At 43.7% G+C, this 22,907-nt stretch overlaps 1 protein-coding gene across 1 annotated transcript; it reads left to right on the top strand.

Moving 5' to 3' along the window:
• Positions 1–1,257: 1,257 nt before the first annotated feature.
• On the top strand, positions 1,258–20,967 carry LOC119821757 (T-cell-interacting, activating receptor on myeloid cells protein 1). Its single transcript, XM_042055573.1, has 7 exons — positions 1,258–1,291; positions 7,474–7,509; positions 9,303–9,587; positions 11,009–11,061; positions 14,173–14,307; positions 18,310–18,404; positions 20,850–20,967. Exons 1-7 carry the CDS (start codon positions 1,258–1,260, stop codon positions 20,965–20,967), a joined length of 756 nt encoding a protein of 251 aa, XP_041911507.1.
• Positions 20,968–22,907: the final 1,940 nt, after the last annotated feature.

Below are 22,907 nucleotides of genomic sequence, written 5' to 3'. Positions count from 1 at the left end.
AAAGCAAAGGGAGGACTGTTGGTGAGGGTAGAGGACTGGAGAAGATAGGAGAGGGCTGAGACAGAGGAAAGGGATGAAGAAGAACAAAAGCCCTGGGGTCAGAGAGATGGCTCAGCAGTTAAGAGCACTGGCTGCTCTTCTAGAGGTCCTGAGTTCAATTCCCTGGAACCACACTGTGGCTCACAACCATAGTGGGATCTGATGCCCTCTTCTGGTCTATAAGCATAGAGCACTCATATACATTAAATAAATAGATAGATAGATAGATAGATAGATAGATAGATAGATAGATAAATGATATATATATGCATGAAAATGTCTATGAAATGCACCACTTTGTATGTAAACCTAAAATAAATAATATTTTAATATTTTATTTTTACTTTTTAATTTTATGTATGTATGTGTGTCTGTGTGTGAGCAGGCACTCGAGGGCAGATGTGTCAGTTCTCCCTGCAGCTGGAGGTACAGGCAGTTGTGAGCCACCTGACATGGGTGCTGGGATTCAAACTGAGGTCCTCTGGAAGAGAGGCATGCTCTCTTAGCCGCTGATCCATCTGCCCAGCCCTGAAAACAAATGATTTTGAAAGAAAGACATGAGATTAAGAGGGAGCTTGATGGAGGAGCTGGGGAGACTTGAGAAGGTATAGGCAAGATACACTGTACTCATTCATGAAAATTTCAAAGAAAGAATAACTTCAGAAGGACATAAAATAATTTGCCTAAAGATACTATAGTTACAGAATAAATAGACTAAATAACCAGAGAAGAATGATAACCAAAATGTAAAACTTAAAAAAAAAAAAACAAAGTTAAAAAAAAGGCAGACGGGTAGGATGGTGGGAAGGGTATAAAGATAGGAGGGGCCTAGTTTGAAAGGAGAGGGCTGGCAGGAGTAGCAAAGGGGTGAATATGAACAGAGGACACTATATGCAAGCATTAAATTGTCAAAAATGAGCAAATTAAAATGTAAAGCATCTTAGGTAAAATTTCAGTTGAGAAGGGCAGGTCCCAGGGTGGGCAGAGCTGCACCCAGGCTGACAGAGATGTCATCATCCAAGGCTTCTTGCTTCCTGTGTCTGTTCAGGAAGGAAACTGTGCAAACAGCTATGAAAGCAACCCAAGCATCAGGGCAAAACTTCAGCCTGCAGGTTCTAGGGACAAAGTAGGGCCAGGAGAGAACTGTGGTCTCCTCCTGCCCTGTCAATCCTTCCTGAGAACTGAACACCGGACCTTGGCTTAGGGAGAAGGAGAGCTATGGACATAGATTTCATATACCTGCTTTGCCTGGGTGAGTCTCCAGGGCTGTGACAAGTGCTTGCTTGGGTGAGAAAAACTCACAGCAGGATCAAGGTGGTGACTATGGAAATGTCTATGTGTGGGTGTGAGAGACTTGGTATGGGGGGGGGGGGGTCTCAAGGACATCTGTACCAGTGCCACACCTAAAGACACTGATTACTGCAAAAAGTTCAAGCTCCATAAGAGTCTCTGCATTTCCTTCCAGGCACCCACAACTTTGCCTGGTCATACCACCAGATTAGAAAGGGGTTGAGATGCAGGATGCTGAATGCAGAGCTGTGGGTAAGATGCAGATTTTTCCAACCATTCCCATCCTGGGGCTGATTTTAATAACATGGGTTTGAACCTACCCACATGTAGATGTCTCAGTACATGAAGAGGAAGATGGTGCTGCTGGCTTGGTTGCATCATCCAGCAGCTCCCATTTAAGAGGCCTTTTGTTCCTCCCTGGTGCAAGAGTAGGGTCAAGAGGTGTGGACATGGCAATCAGAAGGCCACATCTGCCCTGTTCCTTCTTATTTTACTGCTCGCTATCTTCCCTCCAGGTCAGTGCTTCTTTCTGTGTCTTCTCTTCAGAGGGTCTCCAGCCACAGACCAGGGTGAACAGCTCCTCTGGGAAATGTCCTGATACAGCCCGAGTTGCTTTATTGGGGCAGCTGTACCTAAGTGCCACCAACTTGTTGGTTTAGAACAATGAAAAAATAAACTTCTTGATTACATGAGCTGTGGAAATCAAGGTGTAGACAACACTGGTTCCTTTGGAAGGAGAAAAGGGAGAGCTTATTCCATTCCTCTCTTTGTAGCTTCTGGTAGCAGTTGGCAATGTGCTTGGGGGCACCATTCATTGTTGCTATTGTTTGACATTTTTTAAATTATTTTAAATTATGTATTTAAAGATGGGGGCCTTAGTCAGGGTTTATATTGCTGTGAAGAGACACTGTGACCATGGCAACTCTTATAAAGGAAAACATTTAGTTGGGGCTGGCTTATATGTTCAGAGATTTAGTTCATTATCCTCATGGCGGGAAGCATGACAGCAAACCATCAGCTGGGGAGGGGGGAGGTAGCTGAGAGTTCTACATCTGAAGTGGTAGGCAGTAGGGAGAGAGAGAGAGAGAGAGAGAGAGAGAGAGAGAGAGAGAGAGAGACTGGGCCTGGCTTGAGCATTTGAAACCTCAAAGCCTATACCCACTGAAATACTTCTTTCCACAAGACCCACTTACTCCAACATGGCCAAATGTCCTAATCCTTTCATATAATTCCACTTCCTATGAACCTCTAGGGGCCATTTTCATCCAAACCACCACACAGGGTTTCACTAGGGAGCCAGAGCTGGCCTGGAACCTACAGAGGTCCACCTGCCTCTACCTCCTGAGTACTGGAATAAAAGGCATACACCACCATAGAGTGCTCCCTTCTGAACTCCCATTAGGCACAGACCACACCCAAACACCAATATCCAACACAAAGAGATCTAATATTAAGCAAGACACAGAAACAGGGTGGCTGAATCTTAATCAGACAGAAACAGCAGCAAGTGGCTCTGCAGGAGTGGGTTTTAAGGAGAAAAAAAAAAGTAGAATTCTAGCTAGGGATTCTAGTGGTAAGCCTTGACAGTCAGTTTTGGGGATAAGGAAATGGCCAAATAAGGGACACCAAAGAAGGGGGAAGAACAGGGGGCCTCTCAGTACCATGTTTGCCAAGTTTGGAGCATTGGAGCCCTTCACTGACTAGAGTTTAATCACTGGATGTCCATGCCACAGTGGAGGAGAACCAAATCCTTCAAGCTGATCTCCACACACATGCCGTGGTACACAGGCACTCACAAGTTCTTACAAGAGCACATACATAGCATGTACACACAATAGTAACTCACTAAATAAAAAACAAAGTGAATACAAACGCTTACATGGGTTTCAGTATCAGGAGCTCGCCACAAGTAGGAGAAAGTCACAGCTGACGAACGGCAGCAATGGGAGGAACGTCACTGATGGCAACTGTGGGTCTGGCCTCTGGGCTGAGCTTGATGCTGCCAGGCCATTTTTCCTTTGCTCTGTTGTCATATAACTGCATGTGTTGAGGGTCTGAAAGCAGGGCCCTGGGCAGCTATGGTGCTACAGAAAGCTCATTCACTGTGGTGGCTTCAAGGAGAATAACCACACAGGCTCATACATTGGAATACTTGGTCTCTAGGTGGTGAGACTATTTGGGAAGGATTAAGAGATGTGGCCTTGTTGGAGCAGATGAACTGGAGTTACAGACAGGAGCCACCATGTGGGTGCTGGGAATAGAAACCTGGTTCTCTGGAAGGGCAGTCAGCAGTCTTAACACGTGTATCTCTCCACCCCATATATATTTTATATAAATATTTATTCTTTGAAAAAATTATACACATATACTATACATTGTAATCATTTATTCCCACTCTCTTCTTTAACTCCCTCCAGGATTTCCCAGAACATCTCCCTCCCAAATCTTTCTTCCTTCTTTCCTTCCTTCTTCCTTTCTTTTTCATTACTTCTTTCTTTTCTTCCTTTTCTTCTTCCTTCCTTCTTTCTTTCCTCCCTCCCTCCCTCCCTTTCTTAACTCATTGATTTTAATTAGTGTTGACCATATGCCTATAGGTATGAGGTCACCCAATGGGACACAGGCGACCTACCTGTGGTTACACCCCTAAAGCAAAGTGGCTCTCCTTCCCTCAACAGCAATTAGCTAAGGGAGGAACCTCAGAGCCCCCACCACTCAATGCTGGAAACCCCTCTCCCCAGCCCCCAAACAGGGTTTCTCTGAGTGGCCCTGGCTATCCCAAGAACTCCTTCTGTAGACCAGGCTGGTCTCAAACTCAGAGACCCACTAGCCTCTCTCCTAAGTGCTAGAATTAAAGGTATGCACCGGCTTGATCCTGTGCAGCTGGCTGCTGTGGCTTCATATAAATCTCCATGAGAGAGGGAAAATTACCCAAGGTACATTGATTTTTAAACAGTTACTGAGGTAAAAGTCACAGAACATAAAACCAATGACTTGATAGTACACAGCAAGGACAGTTGGTATATTCACAGTATTGTGCAGCCACCACCTCTATCTAGTTCCAAGATACTGTCACCACCCCCACAGAAACACTATGCTCATTAAGCTCCCCACACCTCCTGCTCCTGGCATCTACTAATGAGCTTTCTGTCTCTCTGGATTTGCATATTCTGGATAAGGTATGGAACAGAACAACACAATGTGTAATTCTTGGTCCCTCACTTTTAGTTAGTATGTTTTTCATTCTGTTCTCCTTCCTCCACCTCCCAAGTCGTCATCCTGCCTCTATCTCCAAGGGCAAAAACTACAGGAAAGTAAATTAATGCCCACTCTACATGGAGCTAGAGATAGAAGCCACTGTTCTATGCATGCCAGGCAAGCACTCTGCCAGTTGAGCTAGATCCCAGCTGTAGACAGAGTCTCTCTGTGTCTGGGCAGTCAGTTCTGTCCCACCAGTTGACTCCCAAATAACCACACAGAGACTTAATATTAATTATAAATGCTCGGCCAATAGCTTAGGCTTATTTTCAACTAGCTCTTATAACTTAAATTAACCCATTTCTATTCATCTATATGCTGCTCCAAGGCTCATTTACCTTATGTACGCACTTTCCATCCTGCTCAATTTGCATCTCATGGAGTCTCCTCAAGACTCCTCAGACTCCACCCTCCTTCTTCCCAGTATTTTGTCTGCTCCAAAAATCCTGCCTACCTATTGGCCAGTCAGCTTTTTATTAACAATGAGAACAACACATTTCACAGTGTACAGAAGGATTATTCCATAGCACCTGATCCTGAATTTAAAAGCAAGAATTAAGAAAACACTTACCTCCTGGCAGTGGTGGTGCACACCTTTAATCCCAGCACTCTGGAGACAGAGGCATATAGATCTCTATGAGTTTGAGGACAACTTGGTCTACAAAACAAGTTCCAGGACAAACTTTGTCTCAAAAAAAAACAATAATGATGGAGAAGAAGAAGGAGGAGGAGGAGAAGGAGGAGGAGGAGAAGGAGGAGGAGAGGAGGGAAGGAAGGAGGTAAAAGGTGAGGCATGATTTCTTGTCTTCCGTCACGTCTGCCTCTTCCCCTCTCCTCCTCTCATCGCGTTCCTCCTTCCTCCTCCTACTCCTCTCCTCAGAAGAGAGAAAAGAAGACCTTAGTCAATGGGCATTCTAATGGCTACCACCACCTCTTGCCCAACCTCAAGCTCTCTCCTAGTTAGCTCTAATTGTCAATTTGACAACACCCTAGACATGGCGTAGGATTATCTGAGAGGAAAAACCCTCCACTAAGGAATTGCCTAGATCAAACTGGTATGTCTATGGGGGATTATCTTAATTCTTGGTCACTAATTTATGCAGGAGTGCCCAGCCTCCTGCATAAATATCTCTGTGGAATATTACTTTAAACTGTGTGAATATATGTTGCCATGATTGGATTGATAAAGAAGCTGACTGGCCAGTAGTTGGACAGAATACCATTAGGTGGGAATACCAGACTAAGGACATTGGGAAGAAGAAAGACAAAGTCAGAAGAGTTGCCAGCCAGACACAGGAAACAGAAGAAAGAGAGACCAAGGTAAAAGAGAGGTAATGACACGTGGCAGAATGTAGATTAGTAGAAGTGAGTTAATTTAAGTTGTAAGAGTTAGCTAGTAACAAACCTGAACTATTGGCCAAGCATTTGTAATTAATATTAAGTCTCTGTGCATTTATTTTGGAGCCAGCAGTCCCAAAAACCACTCAACCTACATAGCCCACTGTTGGTGGCACCATCGCTAGACAGGTGGGCCTGGGCTGTATAAAAGCCTCAGCTAAATATGAGTCAGGTGAGTGAACCAACAAGCAGTCCCTCCATGGTTCCTGCCTCCCAGTTTCTGCCCTGATTTTCCTCAATAATGGGCTGTTGCTTTGATGTGGAAACTAAATAAACCCTCTCCTCCCCAGGTTGCTTTTGATCAGTGTTTTTATCACAGCAACAGAATGAAAGTAGAACAGATGAGAACTCAAACAAATGTATATCGCTCCAGATAGGACACTGATGACAGACCAAAGAAATGATTCTGATACTGGTTGTCTCATGGTCTCAGACTTGACCGGGTGTCTCCAAGTTTATGTGTGTGTATGTGTTTGTTCAAATAACTGAAAACATACACAAATGGTAAAATAGCAAGGGTCTTTATTCAGAATCAAAGAAAAATCACAAGTCAGATAGACTACAAAATCATAACAGGCTACCTGACCTAGAGGGCTCAAGAGCCCTTGATCACTGTCTGGGGCTTCCTTTTGTGAGTCTAGGAAGAGGGACTGGTTGCTAGAGGCAGGATGCAGGCGCCTTTTGGATTTGATTGATAGGCTTAGATATGTAAGCCTTTGTTTGTTGTACATATCTTTACCTAAGATGCATCTGATCATAATCATGCATAGGTATAATACAGTAAAGAGCGATTTTCCCTAAATGCTTACTCAAAGGATATATTTTGACTTACCACTTAAGCACCTCAAACTTCTTCAGCCTGTATTGAGCCATTTCATTTAGTTTCAGAATGTTTTTGGTCACAAAAAAAGGAGTCACCCAACAGTTCTTAGGGAGGAATGACATAATTCATTATTTGGACCCTGGCATATGCATGAAGCAGGGGTCCCAGGTTGATATGTGCATTCTGAGGAAGATAGTGTATATATTGCTCTAGCCAAGTGGCATCCTAGGTTACTCAGTTAGCCCTACACTTACTTGCCTACCTTGATTCTACCCAAGTCTATCTTGGTAAACCAGTGAGTTGTGCCAGGAATATAAGGGATTACTATAGGAGCTGGGCTTACACAGTCAACCACATCAGGAAAAAAGCGCGCCCCAGGATAAGTCACAACTGATAAAAGCAGCTCCCCTGGAACTGCCCACAAATTGTGCACACTGGAGAGCCTTTTCTTTCCAGCAATGGTGACTGCCTTTATAACCTGGAAGTGGGCCCTTGTGAATATCCTGAGCTGGGAAAGCTTCATGAGCCTTGCAGGTTTCGTTCACTCCATGAGCCTTGTGTATTTCATCTACTCCCACTTTTTTTTATATACTCCCCTCTCAGCCAGGAGGTAGTGTTTCAAGTCAGAGGATGTAGTCTCTCTCTCACCGACGTTTCTCTTCTTCCAGGGCTGTGCTTGTGCTATGGAGATGAGGAAGAGAATGGTGAGTTTCCACACAACCTCTATGTGTTCCCTGCTCCACTCTCCGTGACCCTCTCCCTTTGTAGTAGCTGCAAATGTTCCAGATCTGAGGAGAATGGGTTCCCCAATTTCAGTGCTGCACCTCTGAAGAGAAAAGTATCCTGACAGTCAGGAGTCAGGGAATACCCCAAAGTCACCCCACACAACAAACCTCACACAAGAGATTTACTGGGTCAGACAGAAGAGAGTGATCGCCTCTGCCAGGATGAGAAGCAGCGAAGAACTAAGCAGCAGACAGGCATTCTATGTAGGGTTTCTTAGAGGGGGTAGCATTTTTCAGGGTGGGAATCCATGGGGTTTCAAGTCCTGAGCTTAAGGCGAGATCAGGAATTGGTGTTTTTCCACACTCAAGGTTAGTTGGTCCCCAAGTTCAGAAATTGGTGGGTTTTCAAGATCAAGGATTGGTTGGTTTTTGAGCTCAGAGATTGGTGGGTTTCTGAAACCCCAAAGTGAGCTTGGGCTTTTTGCCTTACAGTAGCTACTTTTTCTGTTGCTGTGATAAATCCTGATAAAGCAACTTAAGGGAGAAAATGATTTGTTTGTCTTACTGTTTGAGGTTGCAGCCCCTACTGGTGGGGAGGTCACAGCAACCTGAGCTTGAGGCAACTGGTTACATTGCATCCATATTCAAGAAGAAAAGAGTGGGCAGGATAAGATGGCTCAGTAAATAAAGGCAGGTGCTGCCAAGATTAACAATGTGGAAGCCCACATAGTAGAGGAAGAAAATCAGCTCCCAGAAGTTGTCCTCTGACATCCACATCCACATTGTGGCACACACGCACTTCACACACACACACACACACGCTCTCTCTCTCTCTCTCTCTCTCTCTCTCTCTCTCTCTCTCTCTCTCTCTCTCTCTCTCAATAAAATTTTATTTTAAAACTTTTTAAAGAATATTTTATGTATATGAGTGTTTTCACCCATTTGTGTGAATATACCATTGTGTGCAGTACCCAAAGAAGCCAGAAGAGGTCACTGGATACCCCTGGAACTGGAGTTAGAGGCAACTGTAAACTGTTGTGTACGTTCTGAAATCCAGCCTGGGTCCTCTGCAAAAACAGAGCTAGTGCTCTTAACCATGACCCGTCTCTCCAGTCCTAAACTTAGATAAAAATATTTTAATTATGTGTATGTATGTGTGTTTGTGTACATAAATTCTGTGCCTTTGGAAGTCAGGGATGTCAGATGCTCTGGAGCTAACTAGAGTCACAGCTGGTTGAGAGACACTTAACATGGGTCCCCTGGAATGCTCTTAGTCACAGGCCATCCCTCCAGCCTTAAGAAAGGATATTTAAGAACAAGAGAGCAATGAACCCTTATGCTCAGTTCACTTTCTCCTTTTAAAAAAAAAATCCTTGCATTTACTTATGTATATGGGTTTGTGGGACATGAACATGTCACAGCATGTATATGGGGGTCAGTTTTCTCCTTTACCAGTGTGGGTCTCAGAAACCAAACTCGGGCTCTCAGGCTTGGCAGTGAGACTTTTAGCAGCTGAGTCCTCCTGCTAGCCCTCTCCATTTTATACAATGCAGGACCACAGTCTAAGAAATGGTGCCACCCATAGTGGATGGGTCTTTCCATGTCAGACTATCAAGATAGCCTCTCACAAGCATGGGCAAAAAGCCTGTCTCCCAGGTGATCAAAGACTTCATTAAGTTATAATTGACATTAACCATCACACCTTTAATCCTTAAAATTCTAGGAGAGGTTTAACCGTGATGGAGAGTCAATTAACTCTGAATTCTTTCCAGAGGAACTTCCCAGGCCTTCCATCAGTGCCTGGCCCAGCTCTGTGGTCAGATGCAAAAGTAACGTCACTCTCCGATGCTGGACTCATTTCCAGAACGTTACAGTTACTCTGGGAAAGTTGCACAACTCTGGGTACCAGCAGGAGCTAAGATCAGTGGCAAAGGAGGCTGAGTTCCACCTCACTCACGTGCAGCCTGAAGATGCTGGGGGCTATTTCTGTGCTTACAAGACAGCAGCCTCCCAAAGGTGGTCAGCACGGAGTCAGCACCTACAGCTGGTGGTCACAGGTGAGCCGAGCAGCCTCAGACCTTCTCCTCATATGTTTTGAAATTACACTTTTTTATTTATTGTGCGTGCATGTGTGTACACATACGTGCCCCAGCCTATGTGAGGAGGTCAGGGGACAAGTTGTGACACTTGCTTATCTCCTTCCACTGTGTGGGTCTGGGGATCAAACTCAAGTCATTACACTTAATAGCAAACAACTTTACCCATCGAGCCAATCCTCAAACTCTGTGTGCGTGTGTGTGTGTGTGTGTGTGTGTGTGTGTGTGTGTGTGTGTGTGTATGATATATGTGTATGTGTGGGTGCAAGGTTACATGGCACACATGTGGAGATCAGAGGACAACCTTGGATGATGGTCTTCCTCCTGCCTTGTTTGAGGCAGAGTCTCCTTTTGCATTGTTGCTATGTACTCCATGCTAGCTGGCCTGAGAACTTTCAGGGGTCCTTCTGTCTCCACCTCCTACTTCACTGAGGGAGTGCTGGGACTACCAGTACTACCAGACGCACCAATCCAGTTTTACATGGGCTCTGGGTATCTGAACTCAGGTCTCTAATACTTGTTCCTTTACCCACTAAGTCATTTTCCTAGCCTTGCTTCTTGAGTTTTAAAATAATAATGCTATAATAATTATAAGTATAATTAGCTATAATTATATTTTATAATTGTATATTTAACTGTATTTATAACTTCATTTTTTTTAGTTTTCTAACAGTTGTTATAATAATTAATAAATAGATGTAAGTGATTATATTTATAACTAATGACAATGACAAGGTTGGCCTTGGCCCAGGCTGTCCTTTAACTCATTATATAGTTAAGGATGGCCTTGAACTCCTGATGCTCTTGTCTTACCCTCCTAAGTGCTGTCATTATATATGTCCACCATGACTTGCTTTGCTTTTTCAGTCAAATTTGTATTATTATGCAACTCTTACACAAAGTGATAGGTTTAATGACATTTTCCTTCAAGTATATCATTGCTTGGCATTATTGACCCCTCGCTAAGTTCCCCTCCCACTCACCCGCTTCCCAAATGGTCAGATCAGTTCCTTTGTGGACATGTTCCTTCTTTTCTAATGGGTCTCGGCTGGAGACTCCAGGAAGCAATAAAGCCACAAGACCTCAGAGGGGACTGGAGATGTGGAGCTGAGTGCAGGGGATGAGGTTCTGGCCAGGGATTTCAAATAGGCCTCAATGATGTAATCAGAGATGAAAACCTCAGAAGAGTGAATTAGTAGAAAATCTGATGTAATGTAAAGTCAGTAGATCAGTAGAAGATGAATGAATACACAACAAACCAGAAGTCACAGCTTGGAAGCAACAACTTATCACTGGGGTTTTAGAGCTAAATATGAGTATACGGAGTTCTAATGACTGTGAATTAAAATCTATTAGGGCTATAATGTGTAATTGATTTCAAGGCAGTGAGCACATGATTGGAGCATCTGTGATCACAATACTCAGGAAGAGGACAGTCAGAAATGAAATCCTAAAAAGAAAATCATAGATAGTGAGTGATCATGCTTAGTAGTCTATAGCTATATAGAAAATAACCACAAATTTGGAAGTTAAAAGCATCCATTTTTTTAGACATGGTCTAATGTAGAGCAGGCTGGCCTTGAACTCCTAACGTAGTCAAGGACAACCTTGATCTTCTAATCCTTTCACCTCTCCAACCCAAGGACTAAGATCGCAGGCATGAACCACCTCACCCAGTTTCCATGGTACCAGGGGATCTAACCCAACTAAATAATAAATCAACCAACTGAACTACATCCTTAGCCCCATTAAATATCCATTTATTTGTCTTACAGTTTGAATGGGTCAGGAGGCAAATAGGTTTTGTTGAGTTTTCTGCTTTGGGTCTCGCAAGGCTACAAGCAAGTTTTCAGGGCTGCATTTTCTTCTGGAAGCTGGATTGGGGTAAAATCTCCTCTTTTGCACTGGTTTAAGTGAGGTTCTTAGATAATAGCATACTGTCGTGGGGATGACACTCTGTTGTGTTTGCATATTTGTTGGTTAGAAGCTAGGCCTAAGTATCTGCATTCAAGGCCAGAGGAGTTGATAGGAATGTGAATACTAAAAGAAGGTTAGCCTCATGAAGCTACTTGGCAGCTGTCCATCACAGTTGTAAGGGGATGAGACATACCCAATCACACTGACATCTGAAGATGAGCCTTTATGGGTATAGAACAGGAAAAGACAATATCAGAAAGCATGTTTCTGGAATGGAGGAATGAAGTAGAAAGGAGAACAGAGAACGAGGGAGAGTACAAGAGGAGGGGGGTAAGAGTACCTACACCTCGGGTCCTGTCCTAGCTTCATTTCTATTGTTGGGATAAAACATATGACCAAAACAAAACAACAGCTTAGCGAAGAAAGAGTTTGCTAAAATTCCAGGTTTCAGCCCATTCTTCAAGGAAATCAAGGCAGGAACTTGAGGCAGCTAGTCATGTTCACAGCCAAGAACTCACAATTCCACAGTCAAGAGCAGAGAGAGAATGAATGCACCCAAGCCTACTGCTCAGCTCATTTTCTCTACACTTATATATACAATACAGGACCCAAACATAAGGAATGGCACCACCCACTTTAGGCTGTATCATTCCTTACCTGTAAATATAATCAAATCCATCCTCCACCCATTGCCCACAGGCCAACATGATCTAGACCGTACCACAATACTCTCTTCACAGGCCATTCTAAATTGTGTCAAAGCGACGATTCGAACTAACCATCACAGGTGTTTAAACTGACCATGGATTTTGTTAAACAGAATAAGACTCCACTGACAGCATTGCAGTGGGAGAACAAAGTCATTTATTTATATGTTGTAAGGGTTTCAGGATTTTGGAAAGTGGGTTAGAATGATGTAAAATGATGTTAGTTACTACATGTAGTGCTTTGAAGGAAAATGGCCCCCAACAGGAGTGGCTCTGGTAGCAAGTGTGGCCTTTTTTGAGGAAGTTTGTCCCTGTGAACTCTGGCTTTGAGGTCTCTTTTGCTCAAGCTTCCCTCAGTGTGACAGTCAGCTTCCAGCTGTCTACAAGATGTAACATTCTCAGCTCCAGCTTGCCTGTCACCATGCTCCCCTTCATGATGATAAAGCACTAACCCTCTGAAACTGTAAGCAAGCCCCCTCAATTAAATGTTTTCCCTTACAAGACTTACCATGGTCATGGTGTCTCTTCACAGCAATAAAAACTCTAAACTAAAGCTGGGCAGTGGTAGTGCATGCCTTAATCCCAACACTCGGAGGCAGAGGCAGGTGGATTTCTGAGTTTGAGGCAGCCTAGTCTACAAAGTGAGTTCCAGGACAGCCAAGGCTACACAGAGAAACCCTGTCTCGAAAAACATACAAACGGAAAAAAAAAAAACAAAACCTTAAGTGAAGACACTGTGTTTTAGATAGTGAAATGTTTTCTCTTTAAAAAAAAAAAACACTTAATTGACAAAGATTGTACTCAAGGTGCATAATAATCATTGCGTAATGATTATTACAAATTGAATACATTCCTCAACACCCACACTGTACATCAGAGTCCCACAAATTGATAGATGAAAATTTCCCATATTTTCATTAAGTACATTCTGGAGAATGATCTATGGTAGCTATATTTTCTATTTTGAATGAATGAGCTTATTAAGTAATAAATAGTGAGAGGGAGGTGATAAAGGAAGAGGGAGAGAGAGAGAATAAATTACCAACTTGGGTACTCAATATTGTGGTGATGCCTGCTTTTAGTCATCACACAGAAGGCAGGTGCATCTCTGTGAGTTCCAGCCCAGCAAGGGATACATGGTGAGACCCTGTCTCAAAAAAAAATGGATGAGAGCTGGAAGATGGCTCAGTGGTTAAGAACACCAACTGCTCTTTCAGAGGTCCTAAGTTCAATTCCCAGAACCCACATGGTGTCAAAACCATCTATAGTGGTATCTGATGCCCTCTTCTGGGTGTACATGCAATAGAACACTCATACATCAAATAAATATGTCTTTAAATTTAAAAGAATGGACACCAAAATATCCAACAAGGAGCCTTGACTATTTATATCTTGAATGACCAGAAAGCTAAGAGGTTGGGTGAGAAGATAGGACTGGATTATATCCTTCTAACTCCCCTCACCCCATGGCCCTGCTTGAGCAGGGCTAGACCTCTTATTCAAAAGGTGCCACAGCCACCCAAGACAGTGCCACCAGTTTGATAACTGGGTTTTCTGGCTCCAGGCTCTTATTTTTAGTTTCAGGCAGGATTTCACACGCACTTGAGGCTAGCCTGAAACTTACTGTATCACCAAGGCTGGGCTTTAACTCAAGATCCTCCCACCTCTGGCTGGAGTCCTGCGATTCTCAGAGTGTGCCACCATACACTGTGTCTGGAGCCTCTTAACCGCTCAGATAAACTGTTTGGGGAAGCAAACTGATTCTGTGACTCTTTCTTGGTAAACGATCAAATTTATGGGTGAGATGCTCACATGGAATTTTTCCTGTGTGTGAGGCTCTGTCCAGCCCTCCCCAGCTCTTCCGACACGTACTCTCAGGGGTATCGCATGATACAGCTGCCATTTCTGTCTCTGATGTACAGATGGAGTGGGAGGAAGTGGAGGAAATTTCCCCCGACCATCAAACAGCAAACTCATCATCCTTACCACCTTCAGCTGCCTCTGCATCTCTCTCCTCTTTGTCTCCATCTACTTTATCTACAGATGCACTCAGCAAGGTGAGTTAAAAAGAGTTATCTATCCACGCATGGGAGAGAGAGAGGCAAGAGAATGATTCTGATAAGATGTGGGCGAGGGGCACATGCCTTTAATCTCAGCACTCGGGAGGCAGAGGCAGGTGACTCTCTGTAAACTCAAGGCCATCCCGGTCTACACAATCATTTCCAGGTCAGCCAGAGCTACATAGTGACATCCTGCTGTTCACACATACACACACACACACACACACACACACACACATGCACACATACAAACACACACACATGTAGATGTGTAAACATAGACATATATGTAAATTCTTCTTCCTGGTATGTTTTATAGGTTCACCACATGAAGAGCCTCCCAAGAGGTAAATGAATGCACAGTCTTTGGCAAGCTTCATGCCCCACTTCCTTCCCACTCCATTCTTCTAAGACACCATTTAAATATCACCAATTGGTACCCACCCCCAGCCTATTTCTCCCTCACCTCCTTCTCCCTCAAGTCTTCATATCCTATACTTCCATTTTCCATTCATATTCCCTCACCCATCTCCCCCTCCCCCATCCCACTCTCTCAGAACCAGCCATTCTAATTTTCCAAGGCAGGAGGAGGCTATAGGTAAGTGATAAGATACCAGAAAAAATCATGGTTTTTTTTTAACAAACAAAGGGATAAGCCCTTTTATATACTGTTGGTGGGGGTGTGAATTAGTGCATCCAGTAGTGGAATTGTAGCAGGAACTAGTACAGTGTATAGGTTCCTCAAAAACACTAATAACAGAACAAGCAAACGATCCAGCTACAGCTCTCCTGGGAATTTGCCTACAGGAAAGTCCCCCACACCCCCATATTAACCGTTCAGCCCTAAGTTTCAGTTTCTTCCGTGGGTTTATTCCTCCCAGCCTGGCCTGACACCAAGAAAGAGATTCATAAAAAAAATGCACCCTGGGGGCTGGAGATATGTCTTTGCCTTTAAGAGCAGGTACTGCTCTTACAGAAGACCTGGGTTCCATTCCCAACACCCACATGATGGCTGCCAGCTGTAACTTCAGTTCCAGAGGATCCAATGCTTTCTTCTGGCTTCCAAGGACTCCTGCATATACACACTCAGGAACACACACACACAACACGAATTTATATATATATATATATCATGCCTTTAGTCCCAGCGCTCGAGAGGCAGAGGCGAGGTAGGTGGATCTCTAAGTTCAAGGACAGTCTGGTCTACACAAAGAAACCCTGTCTCCAGAAACAAACAAACAAAATGTACCCTGATTTCAACTGCAACCTGGGTATTTGGAGCCTTTCTAAAAGCCCCACAGGTAGAGGGAGGAGTGTGGCCTTAAATGGGTAAGCTACCCCTGAGTTTATTGGGTGTATGCTATCAGTTAGACACCCCAGTCTGATTATTTAAATGCATCATTGTAAGGTTTCTCTAGCATGGACTTCTTTGTTTCAGTGACACTGAGAGTGATCACGTGTGTAAATATGAACATGAAGCCAGCTGTGCTGAGTGACACCTGGAATCCAACACTCAGGAGGCTGAAACAGAAGACTGTGAATTTGAGGTCAACCTGAGCTGCATACAGAGAGCATATCTCAACATACACACATAGAGAAACACACAGGAATGCACACAGACAGACAAACACACAGACATACACAGAGACAGACACACATATATGCACACACAAACATACAGACACACGCAAGTGACACACAGACACTCAGAGGCACACACACACACACACACACTTTCCTTCCAATGTTCTGTCACTCGACTTTGCAAGGCATTGTTTTAATATAGGAAGAAATGGAAATGTGAACATTTGGATCCTCTATATAAATATTCTTAGCTCATGAGAAGCTTTTGAATAATTTTCTCTTTTTATGATTTTTTTTTGGTGTTTGGGGTTTTTATCGTTGTTGTTTGTTTGTTGAAACAGGTTCTCACTATGTATCCCTGGCTGGCCTGGAATTTGCTATGTGGATTAGGCTGGCCTTGAACTCACAAAGATCCACCTGCCTCTGCCGGCTAAATACTGTGATTAAATGTGTGTGCCATCATGCTTGGCCCATTTTAAAATTTTGTATTTCAAAATAATTTATTCAATGAAAAATAAAAAATATGAATGGAAACGCATTGCCTGATATTGTCTAGACAGCGACATTTTGCTTTCTTCTTCTTCTTCTTCTTCTTATCTCTTATCTTTTCCTGTTCTTCTATCTCTTCTTCTTACTTTCTTCTTCTTCTCTCTTTCTTCCCTTCCTCCTTCCTCCTCCTCCTCCTCCTTCCTCCTCCTCCTCCTCCTCCTCCGCCTCCTCCTCCTCCTCCCTCCTCCTCCTCCTACGCTCCTCTTCCTCTCTTCATGCTTCTTCTTCTTCTTCTTCTTCTTCTTCTTCTTCTTCTTCTTCTACCTTTCTTTTTGTTTTAAGTTTTTTGTGGTATTAATTCTTAAATGCAGGACTTAACCAACATTAGGCAAGTACCTTCTGACTGAGATATATTCCCTACCCATATCTCTACCTTTAGTTTGTTTTCCCCTCTCTCGCCGTCACCAGAGGCAAACACTATGTAATGCTTTTTTGTTTGTTTGAGACAGGGTCTTAGGTAGCCCAGGCTAACCTCAAACTAAGCTGAGGATAACCATGAACTCCTGATCTTCCTACCTCCATCTCCCAAGTGCTAGTATTAGAGGCTGTGCCACCATGCCTAGCTTCATTCCTGTGTGCTTTTTCCACACTTTTATTAAATAGACATTCACTAGTAGTCAATATATGGTAAAACTTATGCTACCAAACATAATAAATACATACAATATCATGGTGTTTTTTAGCCCTTGCAATACTTGGTGCATATGAAAGCTTTTAAGATGTTTTTAAAATTATTATTACACTTCTTTCATGTGTGTGAGTGAGCACACACATGTGGGGATCAGAGCATAACCTGTGGAAGTTCGTCCTTTTCTTCCACCATGTGGATCCCAGGGATCAAACTTAATAGTCAGGCTTGTCAGCAAGCATCTTTACCCACTGAGCCATCTCTTAGACCCATTTGAAATTGGTTTTTATTGTTGTTTTCAAGACCAAGGACTACTCCATGTAGCCCTGACAATTCTAGAACTCTCTCTCTCTCTCTGTGTGTAGGCCAGGCTGGCCTCAAGCTCAGAGATCTCCCTGCCCTACCTCCTGAGTGCTGGGATTAAAGTTGTGTGCCACCACACCTGCCTTGAATTGCTTTAACCTAAGATGTAGGTTCCAATTTGGGTCTGAGTAGAGAAGGGGCTAATGTTTCTAGATGTTAATTGATATTTTATGTATACCCTCTTTGACAATTAGCTTAGTTTAGTCTCTTGGACTGAAGTGACAAAAGGAAAAATCCAAGTAAGAAAACCTTGGAAGAAAGGAAGGAAGGAAGGAAAGAAGGAAGGAAGGAAGGAAGGAAGGTCGGTTGGTTATGTAAGCAAGCTGAAGAAAACGCAGAGCTGTAGAGACATCCTCAGATGCCTGCATCCACATAATGAAAACCACTTCAGCTTCCCTTCCTTTGCCTCTCATCTCCATTTCTATTTCTGTGTTATTATTATTCAGACCAGCTGTTCCTATGAGTCTAAGACTGATAATGACAATTCCAGGCTTACAGACTCACAGACTTTTAGCCAAGGAGAAAAGGGAGGGCTTGGGGGATCTTATTTAGTGGATCTGTTAGGGGAAAAAAATCATAGACTCCCTTCAGAAGAGGCTAGAAAACTAACTCATAGAAGTGTTGAATATGGGAGTTTTAAAAAAATTGAACATTTGCTCTCAGTTAGTACCCAAAGTCTTGGGTTCCATCTCCAGTACATAAACAGACCTGTTATCCCAGCGCTCAGAAAGTGGAGGAAGGAGGATCCGGAAGTTTAAGGCCATCTTTGGCTTCATAGTGAGTTCCAAGCCAGCTGGGACACATAGCACTGTATTACAAATGGAGAGAGGAGAGAGCAATAGCTCATCAGTTAAGAGTGCACATCCCTCTTGCAGAGGACATGGATTTGGTTCTCACCACCTACACTGACTGGGTCCAGCTCCAGAGGATATGATGCTCTCTTCCAGCCTCTTTGGGCAAATGAACTTAGGTGTGCATACCCACACAAAGATACACATGCATACACACAACAATAATTTTTGAATAAAGCATAAAACAAGCATTTATTGCCTGCTTTTTTCAATCTATAAGCCAAGACAAGCAATAGTTATGAGGAAAATTTTTGTTATGTAATTACAGTAATGAATCCATAAAGAGGACACTCTCCAAATCCTATCTGTGACCAGGAAAAGACCACATCATCAAGAATAATAACTGTCAGCCTGTCTTTGCGCCTACCTTTCCAGAAATATCAAGGTGGGATTTTGGGAGGCCATGATGACTGGTCAAAGGTTACAGTCTATCATGGTCTGGCAGCTTTTTCCAAACCTCAAGGACATGGGGACTCCCTTCTCCCCAGCAGAACTTCCTGCCCTTATCTGGAGACTGTTCCTGAGCCTGGAGCACTGACCTTATCTGAAAGCAGTCCCTAAGCCTGGAAGCCTGATTTATCTCTAGGGTGACCCTTGCCACAGTTCCCTGCTAGAGGCCTCCTCTACTGAACATATGGTGACTAAGGCTTGTACTAGGAGCTTTGCTATGGGACCCTGATGTCACATAAGAAGGCTTATGACAGAAGCGTGCCACTTAAAGTAAATTAAAGTTTGTTGCCAGGCTTTCCAATCCTATATATTCCATATACTGTGGAATAAAGTTGAACAGATTTACCAAAGTCATCCCTGGAGGGCTTTCTCCATCATACCTACAGCTGTCTGAACCTCGTTCCCCACTTCTGCTCCATCCTCCTCATGGACCAATACACCAGCAATTCCCAAGGAAGAAGCAGAACCACAGTGGAATCAGAGGCTTGTGAACATCCAGAGGAAAGGTGGAAGGAATATGAGACAGTCATTTTTCTCATTTCTACAGTGATGAACAAAAGACCCAAAGTATTCACAATCAAAACTATTTATATTTCTAAAGTCATAAGGCTCAGATATAAATCCCAGATCTGTTAAGTCCTAGACCCTCAGAAGGCAGACCTTTTTTCTTCTTTCTGAAAAGGAGCAAGCAATGGTGATTTCGGTTTTATGGATATAAGAGTTTAGAATCCATAACTGATACGTAAATAAGCATAGCTGGCTATGTTCAAATAAAGCTTTATTTATAAACACAAATGGAGGGCCGTAGTTAGTCAACTCTCGTTCTAGACCAATGCATTGTGTAAATCTGTAAAAATTACCAGGATAAGAATTGGAGAGACAACTCTATGTTCTAGTGTATCAAGGAAGATTTTTTAAAAAAAACAAAAACAAAAACCTTGGATGGGATTGTCTCTGAGGACCTTCTCATCTCTGACAAACTGAGACTCTGGGACTATATATCATATAGTAGGCGCAGTATGTCCTGTAGGAGGGCTAAATCCCACAATGTTTTGGAAGGATACTGAACATGCTCAGAACTTGGTTGAATTCCTGGTTTCTCCTCTACTGCCCGAGTCATCACCACTCTAAACACAGTGATGGACGCCAAATGAACGTGCTGTACTATTCAGAGGCCCACATAGACAGCTACACATAACCCACAGACAAGCCTACATTCTTATTGAAAGCCACCAACATGTCAGAACCACAGACCAAAACTTACACAGAGTCACGCAAGCATGAAGACATGGGAGGGACATGCAGGTATACACAAAGGCTGATGACACGCACATAGCTTACAGCCTGTATTACCAAACTCAAAGGTTCTAAAGTCAAGGGTCAGGATTTTTTTCTAAGTCTGAGTAGTTAGGCTATAAGCCCTAGATCATGACCCCCTCCATGCATATTCCTGATTAAAGTCCAGGGCATGAGAGGTCAGGAGAGAATGTTTCATTTCATCCAGTCTGCTGTAACAAAGCACCATAGACTGAAAGACTTATAAATAACAAATGTTCACATTCTGGAGGCTGAAGTCTGAGATGCATGTAGGACAGCTCTATTGTCTGCTGAGGGCCCAACTGCATCATAAATGGCTAAATGGCCTCTTTGTGTTGCTTTTTTTTTTTTTTACCTCAAGTCTCCATCTAGACAAGCTATAGATAGGTATAGCCCTGACTGTCCTTGAACTCACTCTGTAGAACAGGCTGACCTCAAACTTAGAGATACACCTGCCTCTGCCTCCTGAGTACTGGGATTAAGGTTAGGGTTAGGTGTGCACCACCGCCGCTCAATTTGTGTTGCTGCCTTTTTAAGGTGAGTGGGGCAGGGCCTATGAGATATCTTATCTAGTAAAGGTGCTTGCTGCCAAGCCTAATGAGTTGAGTTATATCATCAGGACCCACATGGCGAAAGGAGACAGCTGACTTCCACTAGTTGTCCTCCAACCTTTAGATGTACACACACACACACACACACACACACACACACACAAATAAAAATAATTTAAAAATTGAAGCCAACCAATGGGACTAAAGAAATGGTTCAGCAATTAAGAGCACTTGTTGCTCTTGCAGACAGAAGACCAATGCTTGGGTTCCAGTACCTACATCTGATGGCTCACAACTACCTGTAACTCCAGTTCCATGGGCAGAGACTGATGGTTCATTTACCAGTCACCCTCACGCGAAATGACACAGAAACATTATTAATTACAATACTGCTTGGCCAACAGCTTAGGCATATTTCTAGCTAACTCTTACATCTTGAATTAACCAATTTTTATTAATCTGTGTATCACCATGAGGCCATGGCCTACCAGTAAGTTTCCTGAAGGTGTCTTTCTCCTTTGGCAGCTATGTGGAGTCTCCCTGACTCTGCCTACTCTCTCTATATATCTCTTCCAGCCTGGCTATATTCTTCCCTGTCACCACAGCAGCTTTATTCATTAGCCAATAAAAGCAACACATATACAGAAGGACATCCCACATCGCAGCTCCAGGGTTCTGATGCCTTCTTCTGCACCTTCATGCCTCCCCATGCATCTACACTCATTTGTACATATTCACTCACAGATACACACACACACACACACACACACACACTCACTCACACACAGACACAAGATCTGACTCTATAGCTGAGGCTGGCCTGAAATTCTTGGTGACCCTCTTGCCCCTGCTTCCCGAGAGCTGGGACTCCAGACAAGAGCTGCCACACCTGGCTTCACACCTGTGTGTTTGCATGGTGAAGGGGATAGCAAATCTCTGGGGTCTTTTATAAGGGCACTGGTCCCATTACCTCCAAGAGGCCCCATCTTTTAACACCGTCATGTTGCAAATTACAATTGCTGTGATAAAGCATCATGACCAAAACCAACTTGGGGGAAAGGGTGTGTTTCCTCTTACGTTTCCATGTCACAGGTCCATCCCTGAGGGAAGTCAGGCCAGGATTCCAGGCAGGAACCTGGAGGCAGAATCTGAAACAGGGCTCATGGAGGAATGCTAGGTACTGACTTGCTTCTGCTGGCTTGCTCAGCATGCTTTCCTATAGAATCCAGGACCCCCAGCTCAGGGGTGGCACCAAACCACATCAACCGTTCAAGGAAATGCCCCACAAACATGCTCACAGGCCAGTCTGATAGAGACAACTCCTCATTGAGGTTCCCCTTCCCAGGTGACTCAAGCTTGCAGCAAGCCAACAAAACACACACATCTGGGCTGTGTACACGGTCGGCCCATGCAGAAGTTTTAGGATTATGGCTCTTAAGGGAACCTCTGCCACCCGTCCTGGCCCCTCTTCTTGCAACACAGCCTCCCTGTGACATAGTGGCTAAGTCTCATCAGGAGCAGCTGATGGAGGAGGAGCATCTGCAGCTCCTCTCTTGCGCACAGTCACGCTCTTTAAAACTTGGGAGCCCTCAGGACCATCTGTCCCTGCCATGTGGAGGAAGCTGGTCTTTAACAAGAAATAAGAATGATGATTCAAAACATCCAGAAACCGGGGGTGAGTGGCAATGCCTTAGGCTTCATTTTCTTGATTCTAATTGCTTCCAAACTCAGCATCCCTCTGCTCTCCCTCAGTCTATCATTTTCCCTCCCTCCCTCCCTCCCCTTCTCTCTCCCCCCCATATATGTGTGGGTGGGTAGGTGGCTGGCTACACATATGGGTAAGGGTGCAGACACATGCAGAGGACAGAAGGGAACCTTGGGTGTTATTTCTCGGGGTCATCACCTTGTTTTTTGAGACAAGGTAAAGCTCTCACTTAGCCTGGAACTTGTTGAATAGGCTAAGATGGCTGGTGAACAAGCCTGGGGATCTTCCTGGCTTCACTCTGCAACACTGGGACTAGAAGCACATTCCACCATGTCTAGTTTTGTTTTGTTTTGTTTCCTGAGTTCAATGGAAAACAATCAGGTCCTGGGGTTGGAGAGATGGCTCAGTGATTAAGAGTACTTGTTGCTCTTACAGAAGACCCAAGTTCAATTCCCAGCATCGACATGGTGGTTCCCAACCATTAGTAAATTCAATGACAGAATTACCCAGGGTCCTCTTCTGACCTGCAACACCAAGAATACACATGGGTAAAACATTCTTACATATATAATATTTTTTTTTACTTTTTTGGTTTTTCG

The sequence above is a fragment of the Arvicola amphibius genome, chromosome 8 (assembly GCF_903992535.2).
Source record: "Arvicola amphibius chromosome 8, mArvAmp1.2, whole genome shotgun sequence".
NCBI classification, from domain to species: Eukaryota; Metazoa; Chordata; class Mammalia; order Rodentia; family Cricetidae; genus Arvicola; species Arvicola amphibius.
This window is presented reverse-complemented; position numbering and strand designations above follow the sequence as displayed.

Excerpts from the sequence above, each read along its gene's own strand:
- LOC119821757 (XM_042055573.1), top strand. The coding sequence starts at position 1,258 with ATGGACATAGATTTCATATACCTGCTTTGCCTGG. Across the intron at positions 1,292-7,473 it reads CATATACCTGCTTTGCCTGG|GGCTGTGCTTGTGCTATGGA; the intron begins GTGAGTCTCCAG and ends CTCTTCTTCCAG. Across the intron at positions 18,405-20,849 it reads CTTTGGGCAAATGAACTTAG|ACAGAAGACCAATGCTTGGG; the intron begins GTGTGCATACCC and ends TTGCTCTTGCAG.